This window comes from Lissotriton helveticus, chromosome 6, assembly GCF_964261635.1.
Source record: "Lissotriton helveticus chromosome 6, aLisHel1.1, whole genome shotgun sequence".
Taxonomy (NCBI): domain Eukaryota; kingdom Metazoa; phylum Chordata; class Amphibia; order Caudata; family Salamandridae; genus Lissotriton; species Lissotriton helveticus.
The window spans coordinates 1,592,954,402-1,592,975,128 of record NC_136067.1 but is presented as its reverse complement, the minus strand read 5'-3'; the positions used below and the strand labels follow the sequence as shown (position 1 = coordinate 1,592,975,128).

At 42.0% G+C, this 20,727-nt stretch overlaps 1 protein-coding gene across 1 annotated transcript in view; it reads left to right on the top strand.

The window, feature by feature from the left end:
- TNFAIP3 (TNF alpha induced protein 3) overlaps nt 1-20,727 on the top strand; it is a 46,365-nt gene that overhangs the window by 11,637 nt on the left and 14,001 nt on the right. The window contains exons 2-5 of the mRNA XM_078649394.1: nt 1,250-1,551; nt 17,866-18,056; nt 19,060-19,207; nt 20,034-20,204. Coding sequence (XP_078505520.1) covers nt 1,250-1,551; nt 17,866-18,056; nt 19,060-19,207; nt 20,034-20,204 — 812 coding nt within the window. The remainder of the gene's footprint in view (nt 1-1,249; nt 1,552-17,865; nt 18,057-19,059; nt 19,208-20,033; nt 20,205-20,727) is intronic.

The following is a 20,727-nucleotide window of genomic DNA, read 5'->3' as shown; positions in this document are numbered from 1 at the left end:
GATAGGTCGCGAGACCTAAACAGCTGAGTAACTTACAGTTGTAACAGAGTGCCATTAGCAGAGCGTTTACCAATACACCTTGGAGAAATCGCATTACGGTTGTGCTGAGAAGGTCACACAGGCTCAGTAAAGGCCTGGAATTGTTGAAGACCTGAGCTCTTACACAAACTGCCAAACCACCATAAGTGGAAATTTCAATTTTATGTTTCAGCTAGAAAATTCTGCTCTAATGCTGAATCTCAAGGGCAGGATGTAGGTTCTTATTATTTTATGCAGTAAAGTTCAAGAATAACATCACAGAATACTAGGAAAACAGGAGGGTTTGTTCATCTTTCGCCATCTTCTGAATATCCCTTAGCTCTGATTTTTTTTTTTACTTGAGTTTATATCTTCCTTAAGAATTTAGCACTTGATGAGCCTCAGATGATGATAAAATGTGCGTCGGTGTTGGTGGTTGCATGGTGGTGAAGCAGCAAAACGTGCCAACATTAGCTTTTAATTGAACACAAACTTTTACATCAAACATGTCTTACATTCCCTGCAAGTTAGGACACTCCTATACCAACGCAGTACCATCCTAGGGCATTGTTTAATCTCCTACTTCAAAATTATCAGTATTCTATATTGGGGAAAGTCACAAGAAAACATCTGTGAGATTGTGAAAGTTTAATGTAGTGACACTTATTGAATTCTTAGATGAGTCCAAAAATCGATTTCACAGTCTCCACAGAATCTGCTGAATATGTGAGAAGCTTTTGGTCACTCGGGGTCTCTGACTCACGTCACAGGGCACAAACTCACTTCCTCCACCAGTGGTTTACTCCCATTTTTAGTGCTGTTTACCTATCGCTAGTAGTTTGATCTGCAGGGCGGAGGGCATTTTCCTTGACATGTGCCATATGAGACTTTATCTGGTGTGCTTAGGCCAACTTTGGGGAAATGACCTTGCTGTGTTACTCCTAGTCACGGCTTGAAAATCCGGGTATTCCCACTCTTAAAGTCTTTGGATGTGCAGACGCTTTGAAGGTCTTTGGATGTGCAGACGCTTTGAAGTGATGTCACTTCATGGGTGATCACGGTATGACTAAATATGCTTTCTACATGGAGTGCATGAGGAAGTGCTGGAAAATACAGTCACCAATTCTGATAGGGGATTTCTTGAGCGGGGCTTTATGTAAGAAGTTGTGTGCTGTACATTAAGATGTGACTAACACTCACCTCTTTCTTCTTCTCTGTTCTCCCTCCATAGCAAGATGTCGGGCCCCCAAGTGCTGCCTCATGCATTGTACATGAGCAATATGTTGAAAGCAGTGAAGATCAGGGAAAGAACTCCCGAAGACATTGTCAGACCAACCAATGGCATCATCCATCATTTCAAAACGATGCACAGATATTCCTTGGAATTATTCAGAACTTGCCAATTTTGTGTCCTGTTTCGGGAGGTGCTCCAGAAAGCGCTGATTGACAGAGCAATCCAGACCACGCTGGAATGCCAAAAGAGGCTGAATTGGTGTCGTGAAGTTAGGAAAATGGTGCCGCTAAAGACAAATGGTAAGTACCATACAGCTACATTGAAAGATCATAGACAGGGTGAGAGTGGTGGCTAATAGATGCGATGCTTAGCATACTACATTCATGTTACTTTACAGAATTGACTGTACTGGTCAGAGAACAGAAACTGTTATTACTCTTAACACCCTTAAGGTTGAAGTTTGCTAATAGTACGTGTAAGGTTTGCAACCTAGCTTCACTGTATGACTGACTTGCACAGCCTTTGAAATTGGGAATATTTCATTCAGTAAAATGAGTCCAAGATGACAGATTTCGATTTTATTTAAGGTTATACCGCTGTGTCCTGGGCTTGTGTATTGTAACTTCCCTTCTTAGTTTTTACTACATCTTTGCATAGATTCATCATTTTAACCTTGGTTATTTCGAAAATGTTTTTTTGTTTCTCAAATTTTTTTTATGGGTGTGCATGTTGTCGTTTTTCTGTTCACCTAATTGTTGTACAGGCCAAGTATTGTGAATCTTACTATTGACCATAAATGTTTAAGCCACCAGGACGTCTAATATCTCATGTGTACCGTAAATTTGAATTAGTGGCAAGAATTTTCAGGGTAAATACGTGTTTGTTGTTCAGGCTAACCAAGGAATAAAACATACTGTTGAAAGATGTGTTTTGCCATCTCTGTCAAAGACAATAAATATAATCGTTAAAAGTCTGAGCTATGAGCTTTGCTAATTCTTATTTGCTTTAGCTAATGTCAAATTTGCTGCTAGTGAGTCAAGACACATGTGTGTCTTGACACACTGGAATGGGTTTTCTATTATTAGCCATTGTAAGATAGCTGACAACCGTGCATCGTGGCACATGCATGAGAATGGAACCATTCCAAGATGGCCACTGTTGCTGCATGTGTGGTGTATGTTATTGTGCATGGGTATGCATTAAGAAATCCAAGATGGCTGCCAATGCATATGTATTCTTTGTTGTGCACTGGGGGCTATTTTGACATTTTTAATTTACTAGTCAAACATGGCTGACCCCCATTTTTGAATGGCAAATTGAAAGTAAAAAAGGAAAGTGTGCAGCAGTGCAAAAAACAGAAAATGAGCAGCCCAATAGAATTTGCAGATGCTGGGCCATCATAATATCAATATGAAAATAAACCGAAAACAGGACTGGGATGTGAGGAGGAACAAGGTGACAAGGAAGAAACTGAGCAGACATGCATTTACATGGGATGTTGAAAATGAAAGAGTCCTCTCAAACAAGCAGTAAAGGAATACAGCTCCTTCAGTCAGAGCATTTTGAGACCGAAATGCTCCTGGCAGGACAAACACAAAAATAGGGAGAGACACCATTGAATCAAGAGCAGAGGTCTGAGTTAGACGACAAAGTCTCCCAATCATGAGCAAGGGGCTGATCCCAAGGCCACTCTAATATGCATTCATTGGAAACTGTGTAGGTCAGCAACAGGCCTCTGAAACTGCAACCAAGACAAGGTCCATCTTTTGTACTATAAAGATTATTACACAAGGTATTTATTACTTTAAGGACTTTTTGCCTAGGTGTGATGCATTGTTTTGCCTGCAGTGTTCAGTATTACAGCAAACAAATGATGGTCGGAATGCTAACAATGCAAACATTCTCCCCCAGTCAAAAGATCTGGGTTAAATATATTGTTAGTTTGCCCATTACGCCCCCCCCCCCGTTTGGACCCAGCCATATGCAAATCAGTCAGAATGATGGATTTAACCCAGACTGGGGTAGAATGTTTGCATTGTCAGCATTCCGTCGATCATTTGTTTGCTGTAACACTGCTGTGTTCAGTAGGCATCAATCAGATTATGCCTGTGTGGTGGCATCATATGTATCATGATAGAATGCGGTCATATTTCTAGTGATCACAAATAAAATACTAAGTGTATTTTTTACCCTACAACCACATATTATTTATAACTGTTTCACATTTCATTGTCCACATCTGCAGGATCCCAAATAAGTACGCAACAAGTGGCCTGCCATTATGCTTTGCTTTTGTTTACACACTTTTAATTAATCTGCTATCTAAACAAATAAACTTCTATAACAGCAGTTTAGGGAGTGTTGGCCAAACTCAAAATGGTCTCCTTGCTTGGTTAAAAAAAATCCCTCCTACACCTATTCATAAATCATGGATATTTGGCAATTTTACATCTCTAAAACTGGATAGGTTTACATGTTTTTTTAATTTGGTCCTGCGACCTTGGATTATAATCACATAGCCTATCTGATTAACCATTTGCTTCCACCACACCTTCTCGTGGTCTCTGTAAATTGAAGCCACAGCTGACCTCTGACCATCAAGATATCAGGGTGTTTCACGTTCACTAGCACAAATCCCTGGATGATGTCCACTAAATGCGCCCTGCCTGAGGATTTGTTGCTAATAAACTTTGTTTGAATGTGCCGCTTGCATATTATCCTCCGCACTTGTGCCTTTATTCTCCACAGAATACTGAACTACTGTTCATGTCCAGTGCCATGTGTACCATCAGTGGATTTGTCTCAAATCTATACTATTTTATGAAATACAAAGCAAATACTATATGATAATCATTGCATTATGCAAAAATGTCTTAAGTTGAAATGACCACCCCATTACACTCATGAACTGAATTTTATCTTAAAACATTTTGTAGTGCTAACCTTGCGTTTACGTTGATACCAGAAAAACCATGAGTTGAATAATTGCAGCCCTGTGGTTGGCGTGCAGTTGTTCTTCTTAAAATATTTTATTGTAGATTTAATAGAATCATTTTCCATCAATGTCATGATGTATATATTAGATAGAATGGAGTGCAACTTTTAGGACCATCTGGTTATAAATATTGGCTGCAGATAAGGCTTGGACCGAGAACTAGCAAGCAAGAAAGTGGAAATGATGCTTCTTACGATCAAATTATTGTTTCATGCAATACTCCTTGATAACTGGCACCAAATTAAATGCTTAGTGCTGCACAGTAGTTATACCAATAAGTATCAACACCTAAAAGCACAGCATATAAATAATTTAAATTCATGGTTGTCTCATTGATCATGTTAATGGGATATGTAATCTGACCTATAAGATTATTTATGTAATTGCATCATTTACACATAGTCTGAGGTAATGAGGACTGTAGTTGAGTTATGGCTTGCATAGCTGTTTTGTGAGTTATGGATGGTGGATCTGACTGTTAACAAAAACATTTCAGTGAATTTTTGGTTTTATCCAACTGTTTTTAGGTCGAGCTTTGGCAGCGCATGCGCTGCTCAGTGAGGTAGGGACGTGAAGCTCTGCCCACTCTCCACGCACATGTATAATTGCTCGTGCCTTTGTCCACTGTAAACTGTGGTTGTTCATTGGTTAAAAAGCGTAGTTGTCCCTCCTTAGTACCGCCACGTCTCATTTTGTAACCTCCCATGGAGACACCCCCTGTTACGTGTGTTGTTGCTTGGTAAGCTTTAATTACAGCCTCTGAGCGCTATTTTCTCAAATAGCGTTGTCCTGCCTGCTATTGCAGACAGGACACACTTTCTCCTAACACTTTTTTTAATTTTTATAGATTGCATTTGCAATGCAATAGGTCTCGCATTAGCGAGAGTTTAAGCTATTGGCATTGTAAATGATAATGCCTTTTATTTATCTGTTTTAAAAACGACACCTAAATAAAAGGCATTGTCATGTACAATGCCAATAGCTCAAACTCTCGTAAATGCAAAACCTATTGCATTACAAATGCTTGTTATTTGATTGTGACTGTATTCTAACTGTGGTTTTTAAAGTGAATTTCAGTCTTTTTAAACATAGCTTATGGTGGTATATATACATACATTGACCTATTTTATCATTCGTTTTCCCATTCTGTGAAAGGAAACCTATGTTTAGTAAATTCACTATTAACTGGCTTCCAGTGGTACCCTGCCCCTCAAGCCTTTATGACACAAAAGCCAATTTAATGTGCATTCAGAGCTCATGTACTATTCCAAGGGTAAACATAGCAGGGCTCCTTACAAACCGCATATGCTTGTGCAGGCTGGGTGAGGATCTACAGTAGCCTGACCAAACTCGCCACACTCCTTTGGAGACTCTCGAGCTGATGTCACTGTGAGGATAACATAGTAATGATCACATTCTTCAGTTGTGGTCACCTCGTCAGCAGATATGGCCAAGGGCACAACTCTCTACCTTCTTTGTTTTGAATTCTGTGCCCACTTTTCTGGTAAAAATGGAAGATGAGATGGATACTTGCTGACTAGTCTAATCACCGTGCGTACGCCTCTTTAAGACTTTAATTGCATGAGTGCCTCACTACTTGTCATCCTAGTGTATTTGGTGTGATGTAATCTTTACTGTTTTTCTGCCACAAATTGAAAAAACTGGATTAATGTCTGGCATTCTTCCACAATCTCACAGATTTCCATCTCCTTTCTCATTTAATAAGGTATTTTTTATAAATAGGCCAGGGCTTCTATCCATTTTGGATAACCGCCTTTGCTTTATAACCCACCTTCCCTGGCCAGAAATTTGCTGGGAAGGCTGATCTGAGGTGGGTTTACTTCGATAGCGACAATGACCTGATATTAATTGACGGTATAGTTTTACTGTATCTTTACAGTGTAGTCATCCACCAAATTGTGGCAACTTTGTATTTAAAAAAAAAAGAGCATCACCGTGGTAGATGTCATGCAGAGAGATTAGAAAAGATCAACCGCCCAGAAAGTCCCAAGAAAACAGAACGGGGGTGCATTCCTCCCATCTAAGGCCCAGGTGCCTTATTACTGAAAGTAAAAAGATGACACAGTAATTACCTTCCTTTATTGTTTACACCAATTATTTGAAGCTCATAGAACCAAAAGGGATTTTCTACATAATTAATGTAATGCCGAACTGTTGGTGTGATTTCAAAAAGTATGTGATGTGAGATATGAAAAACTTTGATGTGGGGTACTTCCGGAATACCACATTTTTCATGATAAATTCCTTTAATCTGTTTTGAAGGCCTCTGCTCCTACTGGTTTCACAGCAGCACCCCAACATATACTACCCTCGTCCTAAGCTGTGGTTGATAAACAGTAAGCCTGGACCACTAGTTCTTAATTTGCGCACGTTTAACATAAACCAAGAATCAAAAGTGCTGACTGTAAGCCACAAACAACAGACCACAGGATATGAAGGGAAACAGGTGAAATGAATATGCATTGAACGGTGTAAGAACCCCGTCCAAGTGCATGAGACTGTAAACAAAGACCTCTCTATTGTTGGAGGGATAAGTGTAAATGTATGTGTCCTGGGGTTAATGTCTCAAGGTGACTTTTTCTATTTTTTTTACCATACACTCAGTGATAGTCTGCAATCCGATTTATATGCCATGTCATGCAAGATAAGGGACACAATGTAGCAGGGATGCAATTAGCAATGTGGCTTGTATATTGGAACTTCTCCATTCGCAGAGGGTTGCAAAATGACCTGCCTACAGGATATAATTCAAGCAGGTAACTATTTGCCCATCACTGTGATTGATTGTGAATGCAGGGATGGTGGCCTCCAAGAGACATCAGAACTCTTGTTTCTGTATCCGCATTCACAATGGGAATAATTTTTCAAAGGGTCAAATGATGTGCTCTCCCACAGCAGCGCAACATATTTCTAAAGATGAAGCTGTTCGACAGGGAATTCCACACCACCCCAGTTCGGATGTCTATATCTAGTCAATGGTTTGCAGCCTCAATTGGAGGCATAAAACATTGATACATTTCATTAACACTTGCATTTAGGAGATGGCACCTTGTTCTTGCTCCCTCCTATTTGCGATTCATAATGAGCCACAAAGGGCAAATTGCAAGTCGGAACGTCTTTTTCAATTTAAAAAAGTACCTTTGGTACATTGCATTCTTGCAGTTTGCGTTCTTAAAGCCTGTGATTGTGAATCGCAGGCTTTGCAACAAAATACAGGCCTAATGGTTTTTACAATGGGTTGCAGGAAAATCGAGCCTTTTATCCTTCGTTTGTCCAGTCACAGTTTCTAGTTTTATGTCTTTTGCGACTTTGGGCTTGAATATCTAGTTGTCATAGTTGGACCGCTGGTATGGTTAATACTGCAGAGTGATTTTGTTGGATTTTTAAGGTTTTACACTGTGTTGTCCCCACTATAACCCAACCTAGAACTGGTGTTTGACACCTTCTTATTCTGAGATTGGCATGATCCTGCTGGTCTTACTGCAATAGGTCTTGTAGATCCAATCCTAGTGATTGAAGGTACTCCACTCCAACTTGAGAGTGGATGAATTGGTCATCACTTCTCTCCTTACAGACTTGGGCCGCTACAGTAAAACGCCAGTACTGCCAACCCCTTAGAGGACTGCCTTGTATATCCCTAAACGCAATGCAATGCTGCCTTCGACTAAGTCTCTTATGAACCAGGAACTTGTTAGTAAGTTTAAAGTGAGTGTGCCCTCCTGGAAATGCCAATGACTAGTCATAATTTGTTTATAGTGGATTACTTGTGCACGTGGTTTTTTTTGTCATTGAACTATTTTGAACACAGTTGAAAGGGGTGCCGTCTCTCCCTGTAAATCCTGCATCCTGATTTACAGAACAGTTCCAGTGGATTTCTTTGGGCAAATACTACTGCAGGAAATCTGCAAAGTGCTTGGATTTTACGGCACTGTAAGTGTGCGTTTGGAAGCACGATTTTTTTTTTGTTGTTCTTAGGATTGTCATTGCCTCAAAAATATAACGTTGTTTGAAGATGTTTCTCACCCTCAATGCATCCTTATGCCAACCTTTACACATAACCATTTTACCCAAACATTTAGGGTGGGCGAGTGCTTAAGGAATGTGTGAGTGATCTCAGCGTTTCAACTTTGTCAGTAGTTCCATCATTCCAGTTAGCTAACCCTCTACCACTACCATGGGAACTACCACTTTTCCACATCTTTCACGAAGTTACTATTGCAGAAATTCTGGCAGTTTTTCCACCGTTGAAAATTTCATAAGTCACCTCGAGTGTGTGAATTGGGATCCGTTATTTACGGTCTTAGATGATTATTTTTGCACAAAGGTTCTGTGAATTGGGCACTTTTTTATTGGGTTAGCGACTCAAGCATCGGGGCTATCCTTTATCTAAATTGATATTTTTGTAATTCAAATAGTAGAACGGGTTTTCAGAACATTGCTCCACTGCAAATGATAGTAGGGGGTTGTATTAATCAGAAAGCAAATTCAAGTAATGTGTTTTTTTACAAATATTCAGTTTTGGGAAAATTGTGTGTTATATATTTTTAAGTTTATTGTCTCAATACAATTTTGAAAATATGGGGAGACGTTAGAGGTTCACCTAAAAAATATCAGAGCTGAAGTAAATATAGTTTGTCAAAAGTAATCCAGCATACATGTATCTGCTTCTCTTTCACTTGCACAATGAGTAGATATTCCATCTCACCCAGCCACGCCCTATCGGGAAAGTCCAACCCGCACACTGTGGTGTTGCATATCAGCGAATCCGAAAGAGAATACAATGCCTGTTATTAAAGTGCTAACTGAACCAGTTAGTACAGGGGAATTCCAGTCAGGAGGGAAGTTTGCACTACTGATTGTCAATAAGTAACTGAAAGTACAGTGTATGCTCTTAGCTACACTTTAGATTTTACTGCGGGGAACTTTTTGCAGGACGCAAAATTTGATGGGTTGGATCGCATTTCCCCAATTTCAAATAATAAGGCCAGAGTTGTCTGCAGTTACAAGAAGTGCATGTCGAGTTGAGTTTTTTTTAAATGTAAAGTTAATATTTTATTTTTGATATGCAAGAGAATGTGATTGTAGTATTTATTTGTTTTTATGTAGCCACATAGATATATTGAATAAATATGCCTTGGTCAAGGGACATTGCATTATCCACTAATTACATATTGATGTAGGTTTGTTAAAAACCCTTACAAATTACCCAATAAAGGGAGCAGGTACTTTTTTTCTTCTTGGAGAGCACTTTATGCAGATTGCTGAAACTGTGTCAAAGTTATAAGCAGTCCAAAAAAAGATTGTATGTACTGGGACGGAAGGAGATGCACACACACCTTCACCTCTCTCTCACTCTATCTCTCGGTCTCTTAGGTAGATTGTGAGTGTTGGTTTGCAGCTAGGCCTTGCCCCTCATTTGTAGCCAGTAATGCATTGTAGTTTAGCATTTATATAAAGTTTACTACCCTTTGTGGGGTGCTACATTGATTGCTGTCATGGGTAGCACGCTACACTGTTTAGGGTGTTTGGTTGGAAGGGTGTTGTCTTTATTTTGATCCTATCTGGGAAGTGTTTCCATGTCATGTACTGAGGTGCGTTTATTATGGTATGGAATGCAGCATTCTGCTGTGTGATGAATGTAATATTATGAGAGATCGGTTACCCAGTTTTTTATTTTTGTTAGTTGGCGGTATTGATCAGCTCTGCATGTTCCTTTATAGTATTTCATATGATCGCAGTCCAAGCACAAGGCTCTTCATTCTGATTTTGTTTGTTTATTTCGATGGTCCTGAGCAGGCATGGGTTGGAGGGCGAGATAGTCAGATGATCTGCTGGGATGGAGTTCGTTATAATTACCCCTTATATGAATATCACTGTAATATGTCAAGAAGTGGTCACAGCATATACTTAGCTGGGACATGCAGTGGTAGACTAAAGTAAAGTCCTCTGCTGGCCAGCATTATGTAGCAGATCTCTTCAGTTATTTCATGTCTGTTGAAATATTGAGGGAAGAGGGTTCTAGATGAATTTGTATTACTATAAAACACCAAGTAGTGGGGGACCCCCAAGCTCCATGGGGCCCTCTCCGGCACTGTGCACAGGCAGCGGGACCCAAGCCTAAGAGCTCCTGACTTACTCCAGAGTGTGGGGTACTTTACAGGGGCCCCCCTCAAGGTTTGTGACCCCACCGAAAATACCAATACTAGACACTGCCCTTCATAACTCAGGTGACATAGACCGTTGTTAAATTGTTTGCCAAAATGAGGAAAGTATGATGGTCAGACAATTGCATATCTACGCACTGTAGTAACTAATGTTCTGGGATCTATATCAGTGAAGCAGCCATGTTTTCATCTCTCTTCTGAACTAAAAGTGCTCCTAGCCACTTCAAATATTGGCTGCTAGTGAGTTCCAAAGCTTGGTAGCTTGTACTGACACAGTGGTGCCTCCTAAGGATTTCTTATAGTAAGATGGTATGACGATCTGTGGTGCAAATCTGGAGCACAGTGTCCTGTTTATAATGCTCTAATTTACATTGTAGGCAGGGCTTTAAGTGGGGTCTCTCATAAGGGTGTGGCTGATGTAATTAAGGGCATGGCTTAAAGCACTTAAGCTAAAAATCTGTACTTCGCATAGTGTGCCATCCCACTGGTATTTTGCTGCTTCTATAACTGCATCCAGATAGGTAACCCAACACGTAACATTACACCTACAACAAACCCGGACTATTGGCTTTGTCAATGATTGTAAATTGCATAAGATAAATAAGCAATAACTGAATTCGTTGTATATGCTTCTGTTCTTGTAGGCGAGGTTGTGGCGCAAGTCTAGAGCTGCTGACTTTAGAGCTGAGAAATTAGGCTCGAGCCTGACGTCGGCTCAACATCCTGTGATTCAAACTAGAAGATGTCCTATTGTAATGTAACTGGTGCTCATGTGAAGTGCTCCGAATTTGCGCTATTTAAAACTGAAAAATTAGTCTCTTTGAAGTTGCAATAAAAGCAGTGACGGCTGGTACTATTGCAGAGTTGAGTTATTTTTTTTCACCCTGAGAGTGAGGATAAAAATGGAGAGCCGGGTAGGGACCCGTCTTGGCACCTGCTTTTAAGAACTGCCTGTGATGAGCTCCGGCAGGACCCGACCCACTTAAAGCCCAGCTTGTAGGTATAGTGGTGCTCCTCCTTGGGAGACACTGGGTAATCTGGAAAGTTTTGGAATATTGTTGTCTTATTGTAGAATTCCACTAGATAAATCCGCATACCTGTAGAAACGCAATTTCAAAGTGCCTTGTAAAAAACGACACTACAGCTCGAACTACTGAGCTCAAGTACATTCTGTTCAGCATACGTCATTCACCGGGATACAGGATCAGCTGTTTTGAGAACACTGAAGCAGGATAAACAAGTGTGCCTGCATTCTTTTTAACTGCTGGCTCGCCAGCATGACCTTTTAACCGGAGTATCAAAGATTTTTTTTAAACAGTCTCGCGCCGGCGCCTCTCGCACAGCAGCCTGGAAGAGCGGAACTTTATCCTGCGGTGATCAATTGATCGGCTGTGTGAGTCACATTGAATCAATGTGACTCACACAGCCTCAGGCTCGGGAATTCTCCCATTTTGCCCAGGCTGTGACTCCGGCCAATGTCTTGTGTAAGATGGGACATTCCTCGATGACTCCTCCGCGGGAATCTGGCAGTGTACAATGCTCTATTCTCTGTCATTCTTTAGTAATGGAATCACATACGTCCACTCCCATTGTGGGCTTTTACCGAAGAGCCTCTGTCTACCAAAAGAAAACCTGTACATGACACGCAAAGTGGCCGGAAATGTCCTGATCCCGGTGGGTAGTAATTGTAGGGGCAGAGATGGGGCAGCGAGTGCTCTAGGGGGAGAGGCAAAGCAATACCTTGTCCCCACACCCGCACGTTTGTGAATTATCCACAGATTCCTGGAAATCTACGATTTGTGTAGGCTCTGTGCATACTCTTGTATTTTGACATTGACTACAAACGCACAAATCCACGTGAAACGTACATGTAAGTCTCCAGTTTACAGATTCCGCAGTATTGGTGAATCCGGCCCAATTGTGCTTATTGTCAGACCGATTGTGGCTCCGTTTGTCATCTCAGACTCCAACCCATCCAGTCAGCCCAGCTCTTCCTGTATTGGTGAATAGTGGCAGTGCACACTCCTAATTGGTCATTTAGACACTGGCATTAGTACAAAAACTAGCATAAATTATATTTGCACCTGCTGTTTGCTCTAGCACGGATTTGTATAGTAATTAATAGTAATAGGTAATGCAAATTGCAGGAAATGTGGATATAACACGATTTGCAACGTTATGGCTCATCATTACCAAGCTAGAAAGTAGTTTAACCTGGGATGTTTTTACTCCCGAGGTTACTGCAGTATTCTTAATGAGCACCTTAGAAACAAGCGTTGGTAAATGCATTGTTTCACCTATGAGATTAATAATAAACTGTTTTTTGTTGTAAATTATAGCTTGCTGAGTAGTTGCACACATGCCAATAGACCCGATTCGGGCAGGAAACTCCCGATTTTCAAGGCACAAAATGCTTTATTTTGACTGTCTCTCGCCTGAAAATATATCTCCTTCAATAAAAGTTAATGGGAGAAATACATTCTCCCGATTTATTTATGTTAAATCTCTTTTTTTCCTCTTCTAAAATTTTGGGCCTGGTGGCACTAAATCTGCTGCACCATTCAAATCGTGACCCTGTTGTCTGCAAGGTAACTGCCTTTGTGACTGCCTGTTTAGTAGTAAAATATAGCAATGTTCGGTGTTCAGTGGTGGGCCTAGAGCTTTTGGTCCTGGCGCTACTGCACCTGCTGCTCCATTCAAATCTGTCCCTATTGCCTGCTAGGTAACTGCACTTCTGACTGTCTTGTTCAGTAGTGGAATGTAGCAATAATCTGGGTTTAGTGGGGTCCCTAGAGCTTTTGGCCCCAGTGCCCCTGCACCTTTAGCGCCATTCAAATCTAGTCCCTTTTCACTGCAAGGAAACTGCAATTGTAACTGCCTGTTTAGTAGTCTAAAATAGCAATATTATATGTTTAGACGCGTTCTGACAACTTTTGGGCACAGTGCTCCTGCACCTGCTGTACAATTCAAATCATGACCCTGTTCTCTGCAAGGTAACTGCACTTGTGGTTGCATATTTAGGAATAAAATAAAGCAATATTAGGTGTTTAGTGGGTGCATGGAGCTTTTGGTACTGGTGCTATCGTGCCTGCTGCACTACTAAAATCATGACCCAAGCGCTTCCTAGATAACTGCACCTGTGACTGCCTGTTTAGTTGTAAAATATAGCAATATTAGGTGTTCAGAGGAGTTATGACCACTTTTGGCCTCGATTTCACTGCACCTGCTGCACGATTCAAATAACAACGCTGTTGCCTGCAAGATAATTGCACTTGTGACTACCTTTTTTAGTTGTTAAATATTGCAATATTTGGTGTTTAGAAGAGTTATGTTTGGCCCCCATTCCACTGCACCATTTAAACTAAGGCATTTGTAACTGCAATTGTGACTGCGTGTATAGTAGTAAAATAGAGCAATATTAGATGGTTAGAGGAGTTCTGACAACTTTTGGTCCTGGTGTCACTGCACCTGCTGCAGCATTTCAATGATGACCCTGTTGTCTGCAAGGTAACTGCACTTGTGACTGCCTGTTTAGTTTTTAATTTAGCAATACAATGGTGTTAGTGGGATCCCTATAGCTCTTGGCCCCAGTGCCGCTGCACTTCTTCACCATTCAAATCCAGTCCCTCTTAACTGCAAGGTAACTGAAAATGTAACTGCCTGTTTAGTGGCCAAATATAGCAATATTATGTGTTTAGATGAGTTCTGACAACTTTTGGTCCTGATGCTATAACACCTGCTGCACCATTCAATTATGACCCCGTTGTCTGCAAAGGTAACTGCACTTGTGGCTGTCTGTTTTGTAGTAAAATATAGCATAGCTCCTGTATATTAACTTTATTTTTAACGTGCAATGTTTATAACAACATTTAGAATTTGATCATAATGACCAAATAGATTAAGTTGAAAAAATCTATCCTACAATCAATCAATCATTTGTAAAGTGCACTACATACCCGCAAGGGTCTCGAGGCGCTGGGGAGGGGGGGGGGGCATTACTGATCGAACAGCCAGGTTTTGAGTATCCTCCTGAAGTTCATCAGGTCTTGGGTCTGTCGTAGGCTCAGTGGGAGGGTGTTCCATGTCTTGGTGGCGAGGTGGGAGAAGGCTCTCCCGCCGGTGGTTCTTCGGATGCGAGGAACGGTGGCGTGTGAGAGGTCGGCGGAGCGTATCTGGCAGTTGGGGATGTAGAAGGAGAGCCGTCTGTTGAGGTAGGCTGGGCCGGTCTTGTGGAGTGCTTTGTGTGCGCGGATGAGGAGCTTGAAGGATATCCTCTTGTTGACGGGGAGCCAGTGCAGGTTTCTCAAGTGGGTAGTGATGTGGCCGTGTCGTGGTACGTCGAGGATCAGTCGTGCCGAGGCGTTTTGGATGCGTTGTAGTCGTTCGATGAGCTTGGTCGGGGCTCCCGCGTAGAGGGTGTTTCCGTAGTCAAGTCTGCTGCTGACGAGGGCCTGGGTGACTGTCTTTCTTGTATCTGTCGGGATCCATCTGTAGATTTTGCGGAGCATGTAGAGGGTGTTGAAGCAGGAGGAGGAGACGGTGTTGACTTGCTTGGTCACTGAGAGTGTTGAGTCGAGGATGATTCTCAGGTTGCGTGCGTGGTTGGTGGGTGTCTGGGCTGCCCCCAGACACCCACCGACCACGCACGCAACCAGTCAAGGATGAGGACCTCCGTCTTGTCCAAGTTCAGCTTCAGATGGCTGATCTTCATCCAGTCGGCGACGTCCTTCATTCCTTCGTGGAGGTTGGCTTTGGCGGTGATGGAGTCCTTGGTGAGGGAGAGGATCAGTTGAGTGTCGTCGGCTTAGGAGATTATGTTGAGGTCTTGCTGTCTGGTGACGTGTGCAAGCCGGGCCATGTAAATGTTGAACAGTGTCGGGCTGAGGGAGGATCCCTGGGGTACGCCGCAGATGATCTCGGAGGCTTTGGAACGGAATGGGGGGATGCGGACGCTCTGGGATCTGCAGGAGAGGAAGAAGGTGGTCCATTCCAGAACCTTGTCTCGGATCCCTGCGGCATGGAGGTGTGCACGTAGAGTGCGGTGGCAGACGGTGTTGAAGGAGGCAGAGAGGTCTAGGAGGATGAGTGCTGTGGTCTCACCATTGTCCAGCAGGGTCCTGATGTCGGTGGCGGCGATGAGGGCAGTCTCTGTGCTGTGGTTGGTGCGGAATCCTGACTGAGAAGGGTCCAGGATTCTGGGTCTGGGTGTTGAAGCTGTTGTGGATGTCTGCTATCTTGTGGTGGAAGAAGGTGGCGAGGGAGTCGCACAGGGCTTGCGACGGCAGGATGTCGTTGGTGTTGGAGCTGAGGTTGGAGAGTTCCTTCACGATGTTGAAGAGCTCCTTGCTAATGTGTGCGTTGTTGTTGAGGCGGTCTTTGAAGGAGGTCCTCTAGGCCGCCCTGATGAGGTGGTGGTGGTTCCGGATGGCGTCCTTGTGTGCTGCGTGGCTGTCCAGAGTTTGTTCACTGTGCCATTCCTTCTCTAGTTTCCGGCAGGCTTGCTTGGAGGCAAGGAGTTCTGGGGTGAACCAGAAGTAATGCCTACAAAGTCCAAAGAAAGGTACTGAGGCATGAATTGGAAATGCCACAAATGTTGGAAGGCTGAAGCATCTGCTTTACACAACTGAGTAATAAAGAAACAACCATTCCAGCATGCTGTTGGAAGCCATCTGACTTTTCTATGGGAAAAGATCTTATCTTGTCAGTGAATGGGGCTTAAACAGTGTGAACAGCTTTAGTAGAAGTATCATAAATACTTACAGCCAGGTGAAAATAATGAACAAAAAAGTTCCACACAAAAGCAAATGAGCACAGTAATTCGGCAATGGAAACTGGTTAGAGCCCCCTTTTAAGATCTATTAAATACAAGAGATTTCACAATAACAGCGCCAGGTAAAACCTAAAAAGTGCCTCAATTATTGACCATTGCAGTAGCTAAGTTATAAATTACTATGCCATACCTGAATTCTGTTCGCCCAGCTTCCTGGTGATTTTTGAGCACTCGTTTGTTCTTAAGAAAATTCTAAAATTGAATCATAAAAAGTGAATTTTCTTTGACTGTATCCAAAAAAGACCTTATTGGTGATTTTGTTACGTTATGAGTACACTTTAGTTAGTTTTACATTTATTGGGTTGAAAATAAGTTTGAATATTTAGGACATGAAATCATTCAGGTGTGATGTGCAACACTCAGCTGACTAGAATTAGAGGGTTATGAGGTTTGGGGGATTTACAGACCATCTATACCTAGCACCAGGATACCTTTCACTTTATAGCTGCACTTCATAAATTTTAATTTGGTCATTACTTCTTTTGGTGTGTGTGGTGGTCCTGCTCACTGTTCTTTGTCTACCACAAGGTTCAATCCAGCTATAGTTCAGCCTATGCCATTTGCCTGGTAGTGTGCAATTGTCTCTCCAGTTGCTTTGTGTGTTTTTTTTGTATGTTTGGAAAGGGGCATCGGGTAAATAAGAAGTGTGGGGTGACCTGCTTTTTGTGGTGGGAGGTGTAACTGTCTGGAACTCCGATAGTTGTGTAGTCTTCATCAAGGGATTCATAAGGCTTTTCTGGGAGCTTGTCATGGTTAGTCACAGGTTGTGCTGCAGTTACTTGCTACCGCCTCTTTTGTGTATTGTGGTTTGTTGGCCAGTGAGGCGGATAAGGATCCAGGCAGGCACAGTGATTTCTAAGCCATACTACAGCATGCTTAATTTCTGGCACAACAGCAGTGCCGGTGCAAGGCAGTTCTTGGCAGCTGCCTAGAGTATCTCCTACAATAGGTTTCCAGTTGATTTCTAAAAGCATCAAAATATGGCACCTTTGCAAAATTGTTAGATTAATTTTAAATCTTGTTGTGGCTCAAGAAACATGCTGAGACCCTAGTTACAAGTGGTGGAGTTTCAACTGGAGTGGTAACAGGTTAAATTCTGCTACCCACAGTTCTGGGTGATGTTGCAGTGGCAAAGTCTGCAGGTTGCAGCACCGCCCGTTCCCTGACCAAACCTTTCATCAGTATAGGGAGAGCAGAAAATGCTCTACCCGGATAGACACAAGCCTTCCGTGACCACTCGAGCCCCTGGATCCCTATCAACGCTGATTCTGTCCAACTCTGCAAAGCAGGGAAACATTTTGGCAGTTCCCAGAATTAGGGTAAAGGGTAAATCCCATGGTAAAGGACCAGATATCTCCGTGTCCTTGCTGTTATTCCTCATTGTTGGGGGAGGGGGGGGGGTTGTAATCAGCGGATTTTGGTGTAGAAATTCAGACCCTCAAGTATTTCTACACCAAAATCTGCCAACCTTGTGATGGGGGTCAAATTCTCTCTCGGTAGGACTTAAAAAAACGATGGTGGTTCGAGAGCTATGCTACATGTAGTTCTTTTATGGAATTCTTGATATTAGTATAAAATTAACGGGATGCCTTTCCTCTTGCAGGAGATGGAAATTGTCTGATGCATGCAGTGTCCCAGTACATGTGGGGAATTCAAGACGTTGACCTCGTTCTAAGAAAAACCCTCCACAGCGCCCTGAAGGAAACTGATGCACGGAACTTTAAACTCCGGTGGCAGAGGGAGTCCCTAAAGTCCATTGAATTTGTGGAAACAGGACTGTGTTTTGACACTAGGGTAAGTTTATCCGCATTATCTGAATGGTCCCTTTGCTATGTGTACATACATGCATACACACACACACTCAGTCCGTGGCACCTACCTTACCAAGGAGATCAGCCTAATTTGAAAGTTCACACCTGTTACTGCAACATCAACTGAACACCATGCCTAATTCTCAATGGTGTCAGGTATCACCCTGTTTTCGGCCATATTTTCCAAGATTTGTTGTAAGGTAAATTTGCAGATGCACATCATTTGCTCTGAGCACTTTGTCTAGACCGGAGCAAAGCTGTCAAACTGTGACTCAAGGTCTAACCAAAGATGCTGTAGGCAGCTGCAATGAATCTCCAGATCTAACATTAGTAATTGTCTCACTATTTTTATGCCTTCAATGTGTGTCATTGTGTTTAAACTATTTCACCTGATGTGTACATAACCTGCTTGCATGCATGCAGGCAGCCAAGCAACTGGGCTGTTGGCGCTATAAATAATAGGCCCCATGTCCTGCCAACTTCACAAGTATTCAGGCACCTGAAGCACAACACAATGTTGTGGTGTGAATTGGTCTGCCCTTAGAGCAAGGACTATGGGTTTATTAGTAACCCGCAGCATAATTGCATGGGTCAGGAGCTCAAGCTCTGTTGTAAAAGAAAAGGTTGCTGAGATACGGTGCTGTTTCACATTCGGCCAGCCCAGAAGAGTCTGACCTCATGGGTAAGGAGCTTGTCTTAGAGTCAGGAGTTTTTTAGTTGTAGTCCTTGCTCACAAAGCCCTGTTATATGTGTAAAGCTGTTGATGTCATGTGCCTTTGTTAAATAAGTTCCAATTGATTTTCAACTAGAACTCTTCTTGGTTTGTGTGACAGGTTTTGGGGTGGCATATGGATATGAAATAGAAAATGACGATGACCTTTGCCGTGGGAAATTATTAATCCTGCGCCATGCATTACCACGTGGTGGGGATTATATGTCCGCTCACCTGTTCAAAGCTTGTTAACTGTCTTTCCTTTTGCCCTCAGAACTGGGAGGAAGAATGGGAGCACCTTGTTAAAATGGCCTCCACAGAGACGTCAGTGGGCCGGAATGGGCTGCGGTATAACTCGCTTGAAGAAATCCATATATTTGTTCTGGTCAACATCCTTCGAAGGCCAATTATCATTATTGCAGGTGAATTTTCATGAACTTATTAGCAAGTTGGGCATTCAACTGGACATATTGCACAGTTATCATTGTTGGCAAGCTGTAGGCGTAGCAGTTCATCAGCAAGATAATACTAGCATATAAACCATGCACTGCCACCAGTTTATGCATTTCACACAGTGTCAAGATGAAATGCGGTGATATCTTACTGTGGCAGGGCTATCAATTATTTATGCATGACGTAGGTAGGGCTGTCAAGATGTCAATGATTTTATAAAGGCATATTATCGGGTGGCTCAGAGCGTACATTTGATGAGTGGGTTAGAGATCAGAAAGGTTAAAAGTCCAAAGCGATTAGCAATGCCGTTTATCATAAAATCCGATTTGACATTCACATTTATCAGCGTTGGTTACATATGACAAAGGTCAGATGGGGCAAAGTGTTGCATTTATTTTAAATCAACATGCAGAAAGTTGGTCAATGTGCTTCTGATAAGGGCCAATTGCTAGGTAGCAAGTAAGTTAGTATGTTTTTGTTTGCAGTTGTCGTGTTTTTCCAATTATGTGTGATTCCTCATTGTGATTTTGAACATATCACTTCTGCTGTTATCGATTTTATTAATTTGCAAACCACATTTCTATTGTATTGGGACAAGGGAGGAAGGAGATTTACTTTGTGTGTTTGGCCACTCTCAGGTTGAAGGAATTTTGACTCCATTGTGATCAATTGTTTCACCAGCTAGATATAGGTCTTCTAATATTGTTTTATGCTCATGATTTCACTTAGCTATACATAAACGATGGCAACAATAAGTACTAATGTGCAACAATACATCCTTTTATTTTGCTACAGATCACATGTTGCGAACCTTGGAATCTGGTTCCAATTTCTCACCTCTCACCGTGGGTGGAATTTACCTCCCACTTCACTGGCCTGCTCAAGAATGCTACAAGTATCCCATTGTCCTTGGCTATGACAACCAGCATTTTGCGCCACTAGTCACTCTGAAAGATAGCGGTCCAGGTATGGTTTCAAATGTGTTACTTATGTGACATATTCTATCATATTCCTCCTGTAAATTCTGGTTAACAGGTGACTCCATTTCACCAAGGACGCAGTGCCCCACTCTACTTATAGTTGAGGCAAGTACAGTGATAGAAGGTTGCTTGAGGGTTAACTGTTTCCCAATTGCAGCCATTCAAATAAGTTCAGGCCAATATTAAGAAGACTGTGAGGCTGTTAAAGGTTTCCAGTCCTCCCACTGGTGATTCTGTGTGGTGTCGGTCTCTTTTGCCAATACTTCCAACTTGGAGTACTGTGGCCTTTTAGTAGTTAATGCACACAATGTTATATTTGTTCAGGGAGGTTACCTAATAAGTAATTCTTAAACACATACCTCATTAACAGGAAAGAAAGCTACTCTCAACTTCATAAATATCTGAAGAACAAATGTCAAACCAGGCATGGACCACAATTGCCACTACTACAATTCCAAATAAACCGGATATTTTTTTTTTTGTTAAACATTAATTCTATTCGGTAAATG